The sequence below is a fragment of the Eptesicus fuscus genome, chromosome 15, assembly GCF_027574615.1.
Source record: "Eptesicus fuscus isolate TK198812 chromosome 15, DD_ASM_mEF_20220401, whole genome shotgun sequence".
Lineage (NCBI taxonomy): Eukaryota > Metazoa > Chordata > Mammalia > Chiroptera > Vespertilionidae > Eptesicus > Eptesicus fuscus.
The window spans coordinates 76,005,654-76,018,042 of record NC_072487.1 but is presented as its reverse complement, the minus strand read 5'-3'; the positions used below and the strand labels follow the sequence as shown (position 1 = coordinate 76,018,042).

The 12,389-nt window shown below is 64.0% G+C and overlaps 1 protein-coding gene across 1 annotated transcript; it reads right to left on the bottom strand.

Moving 5' to 3' along the window:
* Window positions 1-1,809: 1,809 nt before the first annotated feature.
* Window positions 1,810-12,038, bottom strand: PLPP7 (phospholipid phosphatase 7 (inactive)). Its single transcript, XM_008152507.3, has 2 exons — window positions 11,274-12,038; window positions 1,810-2,913 (listed from the first exon to the last, which is right to left on the bottom strand). The coding sequence occupies exons 1-2, from the start codon at window positions 11,722-11,724 to the stop codon at window positions 2,549-2,551; spliced, it is 816 nt and encodes a 271-aa protein (XP_008150729.2). The 5' UTR covers window positions 11,725-12,038; the 3' UTR covers window positions 1,810-2,548.
* Between the last annotated feature and the right edge of the window lie 351 nt (window positions 12,039-12,389).

The window sequence follows — 12,389 nt, the reverse complement described above, 5'->3', positions numbered from 1 at the left end:
TTTCTTCCCCGGACGGATCCTGTGTGTTCGGGGTAAAAATGTGTCCCCCCAAAATGTATGAAGTCTTAGCTCCCAGAACCTACGAATGTGACCTTCTTTGAAAACAGGGTCCGGGCAGGTGTGATTAAGACATAAGTTAGGAAGCGGTCAGGCGGGAGTGGGGGCCCATCCAACACGCCTGCTGTGCTTTGGGGGGCGACAGACACAGCGCAGGGAGAGCCCGGTGACACGGAGCCGCGGTCACTGTGGTGCCACCGCAGCCAAGGGCGCCCCGGGTTTGGGGGACACCTGTAACACCGTCAACATAAAAGGTACCTGTTAGAAAAGAAAAGGCAACGCCAAGGTTGCCAGCGCCACCAGGAGCTGGACGGCAAGACGAACCCTCCCAGGGCCTCAGGTGCCGCGGCCCTGCCCACCCCCGATTCTGGATGCAAACCTCTAGATTCTAGAACTTTATGAAGACCTTCCTGCTGCTTCAAGCTACTGGCTGTGGCCGCCTGGGAAACCAACCCACTGTGTGCCCGCTCCTCCCGCCTCTCCCACCTGGGAAACCAGCCTACTGTGTGCCTACACTGTGCCCGCTCCTCCCTGCCCCTCCCATAGTCCACCGCGCAGGCTCCTCCCTGCCTCTCCCATAGTCCACCGCGCAGGCTCCTCCCTGCCCCTCCCATAGTCCACCGCGCAGAGGCGGAGCCCAGGCTGGTTGTCCCTCTCCCTGAGGCCCGTGTTGGGGGCACCCTCCTGCTCTGCCCGGCTCTCACCGTGATGCTGGTGGGGACCTCCCCATGGGCCATGACCCTCCCCGGCTCCTCAGGGAGAGGGACAAGCAGCTGGGAAAGCCCAGGAGCCCACTTTCCCTGATCAGCTGACACCATGGCCCACCTGGAAAGGAAGAAATCAGTTCCCCAAGTTAACAGAGATCTCCTCCCCCCTGTTAACAGAGACTCCCCCCCATGTTAACAGAGAGCCCCTCCCCCTGTTAACAGAGACTCCCTCCCCCCATGTTAACAGAGACCTCCTCCCCCCCTGTTAACAGAGACCCCCTCCCCCCTGTTAACAGAGACCCCCCCCATGTTAACAGAGACCCCCTCCCCCCTGTTAACAGAAACTCCCCTCCCCCATGTTAACAGAGAGCCCCTCCCCCTGTTAACAGAGACTCCCTCCCCCCATGTTAACAGAGACCCCCTCCCCCCTGTTAACAGAGACTCCCCCTCCCCCCTGTTAACAGAGACTCCCTCCCCCCATGTTAACAGAGACCCTCCCCCCATGTTAACAGAGACTCCCTCCCCCCTGTTAACAGAGACCCCCTCCCCCCATGTTAACAGAGACTCCCTCCCCCATGTTAACAGACTCCCCTCCCCCCTGTTAACAGAGACCCTCCCCCCATGTTAACAGAGACCCCCTCCCCCCATGTTAACAGAGACTCCCTCCCCCATGTTAACAGACTCCCCTCCCCCCTGTTAACAGAGACTCCCTCCCCCCATGTTAACAGAGACCCCCTCCCCCCATGTTAACAGAGACTCCCTCCCCCCTGTTAACAGAGACTCCCCTCCCCCATGTTAACAGAGACTCCCTCCCCCCTGTTAACAGAGACCCCCTCCCCCATGTTAACAGAGACTCCCCCTCCCCCATGTTAACAGAGACCCCCTCCCCCATGTTAACAGAGACTCCCTCCCCCCATGTTAACAGAGACCCTCCCCCACGTTAACAGAGACGCCCCCTCCATCCCCGCCTCCCTATATTAACAGACTCTCCTGCCGGGAAACCCAAACCACACAAAGAAAAACCACGCGGGAGCGGGTCCTCTTGAATGTCATCTGTATTGTCACATGAAATGCACATACATGGCGGTTGACTTGGAAACGACCTATTAGGTCACACGGAGTCCGGCCCCTGGGGGCCAAAGTGGCACCGATGCCCACGGGCCGGGGGCGTTCCGCAGGCGTGGCACTGGCCGGCGCTGGGGGAGGCCAGCTTACACCTCAGTCCTTCCGCTCCGGGCAGCATCTCCCACAAGGAGCGCGAGGAAACGGGGTTTCTCAGGGGCCCGCAGCTCTCCCAGGAGGAAAGGGCTCTGTGGTCAAATCATCGTGGGAAGCATGGTACACAGGTTCCCAGGAAGCTTTCTGCAGGCCGTGTCAGAGCCTTGGCGACACTGACACTTGTGACCGTCCACCCGGGGCAGAGAATGCAGCATCTCCCACGTGGATTTGACCACAGAACCCTTTGCTTCCCAGGCTGGTGTCCGGCGGGCACCTTCGGAAGGTGCGCCCTGAGCCGTCGATGACCGTGAACGGCACCCGTGTTGGGTGGTGGGTTGGGGGTATTTGCCAGGGATTGTACGGTGTGGCCTGGTGGGCACAGCCAAGAACTCCACAGTCACGATGATGAAAGGACAAGACAAGACTCGGTCCCGCTCCTGCCTTCTTGGTTCTCACCTGTCACCTGCAGAGCAGAAGCCAAGCGGGGCTGTCCCCAGCGGGGCCCGGCCAAGGGGCAGGTGGCCAGCCTGCAGCCGGGAGCCGGGGCTGCACAGTCCCCCGCAGGCTCACCAGGCCGAGATGAGCATCTGGCAGGTGTTGGAGGACATCCAGACCAGCTCCACCAGGCGGAACTGGAGGTAGCCGAGGATGAAGCCCGAGACGACGTCCGTGATGTGGTGCCGCCCGATCATCACGCGGGACAGCCCCACGCAGAAGGCCCAGAGCACCAGCAGGACGCGCAGCGGCACGGCCAGCACCAGGTGGCTGAGGAAGAACTTGGACACCATGGCCGCGCGGCTGGCGTGCCCGGCGGGGAAGGCGTACACGTCCATGGTGAGGTAGTCCAGGAGGCTGGGGCTCGTCTCGAACGGGCCACGCCGCTTGATGAGCTTCTGCATGCCGGCCACCGTCATGATGTCCAGGAGCAGGGCTGCGGGGAGACAGGGGCCCCGGGGCTGTCAGTGCCCTGCCGCCTGCGGGGTCCCCCCTCCCTGCCTCCTTCCCCACGCCAGCCACACGGAGCGCCAGCCACACGGAGCGCCAGCCACACGGAGCGCCAGCCACACGGAGCGCCAGCACGCTCCCACCTCGGGGCCTTTGCCTGCGCTGTTCCCTCCACCGACTGCCCTGCCCTGGGATGTATGTTCACTTCTTCCCGCAGACATGCCTCTCCTGACCAGCCCCAACCTCCACCCCTGCCCCTTGCCCCCTGCTCCCTGCCCCCTGCTCCCTGCCCCCTGCCCCCTGCTCTCCACTCCCTGCCCCCTGCTCCCTGCTCCCTGCCCCCTGCCCCCTGCCCCCTGCTCCCTGCCCCCTGCCCCCTGCTCTCCACTCCCTGCCCCCTGCCCCCTGCTCCCTGCCCCCTGCTCCCTGCTCCCTGCCCCCTGCCCCCTGCCCCCTGCCCCTGCCCCCTGCCCCCTGCTCTCCACTCCCTGCCCCCTGCTCCCTGCTCCTGCTCCCTGCTCCCTGCTCGATTTTCTTTTCTTTCTTTTTTTAAAATATATTTTATTGATTTTTCACAGAGAGGAAGGGAGAGAGATAGAGAGTTAGAAACATCGATGAGAGAGAAACATCGATCAGCTGCCTCCTGCACACCCTCCTACTGGGGATGTGCCCGCAACCAAGGTACATGCCCTTGACCGGAATCGAACCTGGGACCCTTCAAGTCTGAAGGCCGACGCTCTATCCACTGAGCCAAACCGGCTAGGGCTCCCTGCTTGGTTTTCCTTTGCAGCATCCCTCACCGCCTGGCAGGCCACCCATTGTCTCCTGAGCTTCTCTCATCTCTCCCCTCCAACGTGGGCTCCCAGGCAGGACTGGGTGCGCTCCCGGCTGGAGGCGGCCGGTAACGCCGCGGCCTGAGAGAGTGGGATCGGGTCTCCTGGGCTCCGGGGAGGACCCGAGTTTGACAAACGGGACCCTGGGCTGGTGGTTTTTCTCAAAGGGCCTCACGGAATCCCCCGCCAATCCCGAGAAGTGGACATTACCAGCCCCTTCTCTTCAAATATATGTTATCGATCTCAGAGAGGAAGGGAGAGGGAGAGAGAGAGAAACATCCATGATGAGAGAGAATCATTGACCGTCTGCCTCCTGCACGCCCCCCACTGGGGATCGAGCCCGAAACCTGGGCTGTGCCCTGACCGGCATCGAACCGTGACCTCCTGGTGCACAGGTCGGTGCTCACCGCTGAGCCACGCTGGCCGGACCACCCCCATTTCTTCAGAGTGGAGGTGAGACTCATGGCACATACAGTGAGCCACTCTCAGTGCCCAACGCAGTGGCATCTAGCAGGTTCACGGTGCGAGCGCCGCCGCTCCAGTTCCAAAGCACTTCATCCCCCAAAGTGGAGCCCGCGTCCATTCGGCAGTCCCCCCTCGTCCCCCTCCGCCCGCCCCCGGCCCCCCAACCTGCTCTCCGTCTCTCTGGACGGTCCTACGAGAGAGTGGGTCCCCACGTGCCTGGCACACAGGGAGGCCCGAGACGGAGGGTCATCAAACGACGCGGCCGCAGCCCGGCGCCGGGTGCTGGCCCGGGAACGGCGAGGGGCTGCCACACCCAGAAAAAACTGCTCTGCGGGAGGTGCTCGCCGAGAACATTCACAGAGGACCTGAAACCACCCAGAGGCAGCCCTGTTCCCCCCGCCTGGCCGCCGCCCACAGAGCGCAGCTTTCAGGAACGCGGCACCGCGCTCTCCACCTCGGTGACAGCCTGGACCTTCCATCGCCCCAATAACTGTGCTCCCCGTTAGTGCAGACCTTGTCTGCCTTCCTCGTGTTCTGCCCCCCCCCCCCCCCCCCCGGCTCTTGTTTGGGATTTGAACCCCTGGTTTCCTCTGGGGCCTGCCCTTCTCATTAGCCACAGGGCTGGCCAATGCCCCCCTGCGCCCCCGCCCCCGCATGTCTGACAGAGCAGGAAGCAGGGGAGGGAGGGGCTGCCTGGCCACGCATGTCCATGGCGACTTGTTCCCAGGAGCCCAGGCCTCCCAGGCAGAGGCCAGGCTGGGCGGGAGCCGCATGGAGCCTTTGGGAGGTCACAGTTCCAGCAGGAGAGAGGGACCGGCAGGGCACCTGGGCTGGAGGGAGGGGGCTGCACCCGACCCCGGTCCTCTGGGCCTGATGGAGCCGTGGAGGCCAAGGCCGGGCCAAGGGGTGCCAGCCGCCCTCTCCAGCGAGGCCCTTCCCTGCCCTGAGCGTTGCCATGTGGCCCTGGGGGACCATTGGGCAGCCCGGCTGTCAGCTGGCCCAGCCCCTCCTGTGTCTGGTTCATTCATTCACTTGACCTCCAGTTTTGGGGCACTGAGGTTCTTGGGGGTGTCAGGTGTGGGCCCGGCCTGGGCTGGTGAACGGCTGACAGGGTGTCTTGTGCTGAGAAGAGACGGGGAGGGGAGCACGCAGCAGTTATATGGAGCCCCTTCCCAGGTGGCACACACCCGTGGTGTGCCCCTCCCACGCTGCCTGGGGCGGAGGGTTGTTGGAGGGAGAGGCGCTCAGCCTGCAGGCCGGCTCTCCAGCAGAACCCATGGCTTCCCAGCACCCCCCCCTCCACACCCCCCCTTCCACAGGGCCCTCTCCCTCCTCCAGCCCGGCAGCCAGGCACTGTGACCGTGATTCTGACACTGTCAGCGCATAATCCGGGGCCCAGAAATAGAAGCAAATGGTGCCATCACTCAAGGCTCCGTGAGTGCCGCTCACATGGCCCCGTCGGTCCCCTGGCCTACATTCCCTCCTGGATTCCGAGGGAGCCCGTGGCCCCGTAGGAAAGGTCTGCCTGGAGGAAGCTCAGGGGCCAGGGTCAGGAACGTGGCTGCTACCCCCTGCCTCGGTCACGCTGTGTGACCCGGGCCGGTCACTCAACCTCTCTGGGCCTCCGCTCACTGCAGTCAACGAGGGCGGAGCTCCTGCACCGGGGCTCCAGAATCAGAGCCCGCGTCAAGGTCGGCTGCTTGCAGATGGCATGACCTTGGCAGGGCCATCCCTGGGATCCTCCCTCCCTCGATAACATGAGGATCACCCCAGAGGCGACTCTGAGGGCTCAGGTGGAGGCGGCTCCGTAAATGGCACCTGGGAGCAGGGCTTGGCCCCACAATCCCCTCTCAGCTCCTCTCACTGAGCAGGGGTACGGGTGGGGTATGGGAGGGGCTGAGATGCCTGAACCCCCAGGAAGGAATCCTGACACCTGACACCTGTCCCTGGGGAGGGAGCAAAGACGAGGTTCCTTGCTGGTGAGGGGGCAGGTTTTGGGGGCAGGTTTGGGGGCCGGCAGGTTTGGGGGCTGGCTGGGGCTGGGAGGAGGGGTCCCGGCTCTTCTGGCCTGAGGACTGACCCTGCCTCTACCCCCTCCCCCGCTGGCTGCTGGAGGGGTGGGGGCCAGCCGGTGGTGCTGTGGGGCAGGGTGAGCTCCCTCGGCTCTGGGCAGGCATCTGGCCCAGCTCTGAAAGAGGTCTGCCGCATTTGCAGGAATGTCCTCGGGAGATAAGGAGGGACGTGCACCTGCTCAGGGTCCAGGATGGCCACCCAGTGCCCTTGAGTGGCGGCCGATTGGACACTGAGGCCAAGTCTAGACAACGGCGCACTGGCGGGGGGGGGCCAATGGGGAGGACGCAGCGCGTGGATATTTATAGCCGCGGGGGAGAGCTGGGGGTTGGTCAGCGGGAGAGGCCAATTACCGAGCAGGACTTACAGTAGGGGCTATTTTTGCAAAAAGAAGATGCAAATGTGCTTATCTGCAGAGAGAGACTCGGAAGGCAGGTTCCGAACTAAATGTTCGCAGCGCCTCGGGCTGGGAGGGAGACGGCGATTTGTATTGTCTTTCTGTCACTCCGCATTGCAAGTGTTTTCTCACCAGACTACACGGGACTTGTACACATTTTAAAAGTTATTTCACAAAAAACACAAACATGGCAAGACTCCGCTTATAAGAGGCGCCTGGAAGAAGGGAATTCGTAGCAACGGCCCTGGAAGTAGGTCAGGGGTTACCAGGGCTGGGGGAGGGGCGGGAGTGGGTGTTCCGTGGGCAGAGTTTCAGCTGGGGAGATGAGGAAGGTCTGGGGGTGATGGTGGTGAATGCACTGAGCTGACGCAGGGTCCAGGCAGCGGATTTGAGGTGCCATGCGTGGCAGCACACATACACAAGTTCTCTGACACCCGGCACCCCCCCCGCCCCCCTGAAGCCCAGCCCGGGGAGGCCTGCCGCGGGCAGAGAGGAGGCGGGAGGAGGTCCTGAGGGTCTGTCCTGTCCCCCAGCCTGAGAGTCTGAGGAATCCCACAGCTTGGCAGGTTTTCTCCCCTGAAGAAGCTGGCTCTGCCTCTGCGGACTGTCGGGGTGCAGGGTGTCAAAACCACGAGCACAGAAGGTGGCGGGCACGTTTATTCCTCCAAGGAGTGCCAGGCTGCGGGGCGTGGCTTTAGAGCAGGGACACTGCAGCCTCGGGGCCTGCCCATGGCCCCCTCCTCCCTTCACCTCCGGGTCAGCTGCAAGGGCAGCTGCTGGGGGCCCTGACCTGGTGGGGTGGGGGGGCGCCCCCGGGCGGCCTTGGGATGGTGAGAAGTGGACTGGGGCAGGCAGGAAGCATGCTCTACTCCGCAGCGCCCGCGGCGGCACCTTCACCAGCGTGCTCCGGGTCACCCACGGTCTGTGCAGCCGGTGGAGGGGCCGTCACCTGAGCTGTCCGGGAACAGGGGCAGGGGCACGGCGGCAGGAAGGGGGACGGGGAGGGGGTGCTGGGACGGGGGCTGGGGGGGACTGCTGCAGGGGTGAGGAATCTGGTCTGGGTCCCGAGCCCCTCAGGCGTGAAGGGACGTGGGGGCCGAGGTCATCGCAGCAGGCCCGTCGCGGGCTGTGGGGCCGAGCCGGGCTGGCAGAGCAGGCCGGGAGCGGCTGCGGGCCGTGTGACGTGCGCACAGAGCAGAGCCCAGGGGCCGGGGGCCGACCTGCCGTGGAGGCCATTCCTGTGCGGGGCCAAGGCCCACGCTCACGCTCCCACCATCCACTTGTGCCATTTTGTGCCTTTTCTGGCCATGACAACGGAAAGGGGCCCCACATCACGGCTCGTGAAGGAAGCGCCCATCAACACCACGCCCGTTCACACCCACCGGGACGGCTGTTCTAGAAGATGGGGTGACGCTGGAGCCTCGTGCAGTGCGGGCGGGGGTGCACATGGGGCAGCTGCGGCGGGAACCGTGGGGCGGCCCCTCCACCAGCTAAACATGGAGTTAGATGGGTCCCGCTCCTGGGTCTGCCCCCTGAGGAAGGCGAGGCAGGCTCTCCGAGAGACCCCGTGTCCACAGCAGCAGTGTCCACCGTGGCCAGAGGGCAGAGCAGCCAGAGGCCGCTGACAGAGGGTGGGTCAGCGCACATGAGGTCCAGCCACACGACGGAATGTCACGCGCCTTAGAAGGCGGGAAACACGGGCACGCGGGAATGGGGGACCCCGAGGACACTGCTGAATAAAAGGAGCCGGTCGCAAACGGACACAGAACTAGGGGATGCCACGTCCATGCGGTCCCTAGAGCAGTCACTGCCCAGAGACAGAAAGGGGACGGTGGGAGCCAGGCCTGGTTTCCTGTATGCCCGTGGGGAGCCAGGATGGTGAACTGGGACGGGCGTGGGTCACGGGTCACCTGGCTCCCTTTGGGATCATCAAGCCAGGTGCCGCAGGGGTCAGACCAAGGAGGGAGGGAGCTCACAGGTCTAGAGCTTGCAGGGGACCCCGACTTCCTTTGGTAATGGTGGTGTGATGATGATGGTGACAATCATCGCCACGCTAGCATTCCTGTGTGCTAAGCACTTGGTGTGTAATTCTTCAGTGCAGGGTCCCAGCAGCCCATTTCACAGATGAGGACAATGAGGCTCAGAGAGGCTAAGTCACTTGCCTGAGGTTGGGCAGCATGCCCTGAGGGAAGTACCGAGAACACGCCCCCCCCCCCAGCCCCATGGGGACTCTGCCCAGGCCCTAAGGCGCCTCAGCCCCCCTCCTCCCCAGGGGCCGAGGGGAGCCCAGGTCCCAACTGTACAGGCAGAGGCCTCCGCTCCCAGCCCGGGGGCTGCCCCCAGTAACCTCCTGGGTGCCCTGGTGTTGGAGTGGGCGAGCAGGGCTGGGCAGGGCTCCCTCACTCCTCTGGGCCCTGCGGCGCGGAACAGTGGATCGGCCATCCACTGGACACATCCGCGGGCCATCCACTGTGCCAAGTGCTCTACCCCTGAACCCCCACAGCCCTGAGCCCCACGGAGGTCGGGAAGCCGAGGCTCTGAGGCGGGAACTCACCTGACCAAGGTCACAGAGCGAGTCAGGCTCGGGCAGGGCCTGGACCACGCCCAGTCCCACTTGGAGCCTCTGCTCTGGAGTTGAGAGACCCCAAGGCGCACCCCCCCAAAAAAAAAAACAAACACAAAAAAAACCAGCAGAACCCTGCAGACTGATGGCGAGGGGACGGCGAGGGGTTTGCTGTCTGGAGGACCTGGGTTTGAGTCCCCAACCTGCCACGTACGGCTGTGTGGAGTGGGCAAGTCCCTTAACCCCTCTGAGCCGCAGGGAACTCACCTGCCAAGTGGGTGTCTTCCTATTTACCTCAAAGGCCATTGCACAGATTTTTAACTCATGAGAGATGGCACGCCCAGGGCATGGGATGGGGACATAGGAGGCTCAGTAAGCGAAGTCTAAAGAACTTGAACCGACACGCCTGCCATTCTTCTCAAGAAGGGAGGGTCTGGAGTCTTGTTCTTCCAAGCCAGCACCTGTGCCCCGGCAGCTGGCTGCCGGGATGGGCCAGAAGCCTCCGAACTGGAGAGATTTGCTCCCAGTTCTCACCCCGGCCCCTGGCCGCCTAGCTGCATCTCCCCGGGCCTCCGTTTCCCCTCTTTAAACGGAAAGTATCAATGGCTTCTCCCTCATGGGGCTGTGGGAGGCTAAGTGATGGCGTGGTTTACAGAGAAGTGGACAGACAGCAGACACTAAACACATGACGGATTTCACCACCACCATCCGGGGCGGGACCGTGCAGGCGGGTCCAGGGAGTGGGCTCGAGCACGCTCTGCACTCCCGTCCCCTGACACCAGGCACCTAGCCCCCTGCTCCGTGTGAGGCCGCGGTGGGCCCTGGGGAGGCCGCGGATAAGGAGAGCAGGGTTCTGCCCCAGAAGCCCCCGTGTGGCGCCCTGGCCACCTTGCCCTGCACCCTCCCTCCCGAGCCCATGGCCCGGCGCCCGGAAAGAGCACAGGCCTGGACGCAGCGGCCCTGGTGCAAACCCCAGCTCTGAAGCCTGAGCCAGGCTTTACCTATAGAGGCCTCAGTTTCCCAGTCTGTGAAGTGGGAATGATCCTAGTGCCAGTCACATGGGACTGTTTATTCAGGATAAATAACGAGCAATGTAAACTATTTAGTCATAAGAACGAGAAAACCCTGGTGATGCCACACCCACCGTCTCCTTCACGAAGCATCTGCCCCACGTCCCACCCACCTCGCGTCCATCCCAGACTCTGAGGCCTCGGCGAGGAGATACACGTTTTCATCCTGACTTCCTCGGGACCAGTTCTCAGGGGTCTGACCCATGCCCTTTGGGAACTGGGGCCCTCGTCAGTGTTGGTTTAACCTGGGGCCCAACGCTGGGAAGAGCGAGGGATGGACATGGCTCAACTTGGGGGGTGGAAGCAGAGGTTCCCCAGGCACGTTGGGACCTGGAGGTGCTGGGAGGGTGGCCGGCTGGAGGGGAGGGCCCGCCTTCCACATGGGTCCCCCCGGGGCACCTGGCACAGAGCGGGGCTGAACAGAAAGACGTGGCGGCAAAGACGTTGTTAAAACAAACCAAAGACCAGCTCACAGGCCCCTCTCCTGGCCACTCACCCGGGGAAGCACCCTGAACCCCCTGCACCCCTAGTCCCTATGGAGTCATCTCAGGAAGCTGGCAGGGTCCTAGGACCAGGCAGGGGGGTAGGGGGGCAGCTCACAAGTGCTGCCTGCAAGCAGCCCAGAAACTCAGGGACCCCTACCTGTGGGTGGGAGTTACAAGATGAGACGCTCCACCCAAGACCCCCACAGGACCCCACCAGCCCGACTACCTGCCTCGAGGCCGCAGCCTCCAGTGCCCACCCCCCCAGCTGCCTCTGGGCAGTGGTTCCCAGCGCCCCCCCCCCTTGCAGGGCCCTCATCTGCGCATCCCTGGCTCTCTCTCCCCCAGGCCTGTTTCTGGGGCGCCCTTCCTGCCTAACCTCATTAGACTGCTCCTGTTTCGAGGTCCCCGCCGGTCCTGGCAGGGTGGGTGGGGCAGGCGGGCGGCGGAGGGCGGGCGCACTCACCCAGAAGCAGGTTCATGAGCACCTCCTGGCCGGCCAGCGTGCTGCTCTTCACCAGGCAGAGGATGGTGCCCCCGATCCAGGGGATGCCGTGGCCCGTGATGCCAATGAGCTTGATCATGGAGCGGGCGCTGGCCCAGGACGTGGCCCGGCCGGCGCACACCCCCAGCCGCTTGGACATGCAGATGTCGATGGCCAGCAGGGAGTTGAAGGCGATGCCCTTGAAGGAGGGGTTCAGCTGCATGCAGTCCTCCTCGGGCAGCTGCTGGGACTGGCGCCGCTCCCGGGCCCCGTCGCCGGCGGGTGGGGGCTGCGCCGAGGGGCCCGAGGCCTTCCTACCCGAGCTGCGGGGCTCTGGGACCCCCTTGGGGGGCTGGTTCAGGGACAGGAACTCGGCCCGGTTGAGGATGTTGTTGCGGTCCCGGGCCCGGGCCCGGCTCTGGGAGCCTGGCATGGTGACGCTGGCACTGTGAGGGCCGGTGCCAGGCCTGCTGCGAGGGCCTTCTCCCCCAGGCGAGAGCTGCCCCCGGAGCGGCCACCTCCCTGCCTGCCTTCTCCACGGTTAAATATAGAGCGGAGGATTGCACATGGCTGTTTACCTCCGGCTGCCGCCCGGCTCCAGGGACGTCAGTGCCAGCTGGGCAGCCAATCGAGCCCACCAAAGCCGGCGGGCGCCAATGGAGCCACCAGGGAGGCGGGGGAGTCCACAGCTGCGGCCCTGCCTCGGGCCTGGGCTATTTAAATCTCCCAATGGCTCGCTCCCCAGGCTTTGGGGGACTCTGGGAAATGTAGTCCTCCTGCTGCCCTGGCCTCAGCTGTCCAGGCCAGAGGCCCCAGGGTGGGCTCCGGGCCAAGCCCCGCCTTCACCAGCTTCCCTCTGAGCCGTCCAGGCCCCTGCGAGCCAGGCTTGCCGTCCCACTGGCCCCGGCAGCTTGGACCTGGTCCCACGGACTGGACAGCGGAGCGCAGGCCGAAGGCCTCTCCGGGCACCAGATGGAGTGAGTGACGTCACGGAAGCAGCATCGCGGGCCTCTGGGGCCAGGCCGGCCCCGCCCCTCGGTGGCAGCAGCTCATTAAGTGGGCAGGCAGGCCTTTTTTTTTTCTTTTTTAAATCGGTCT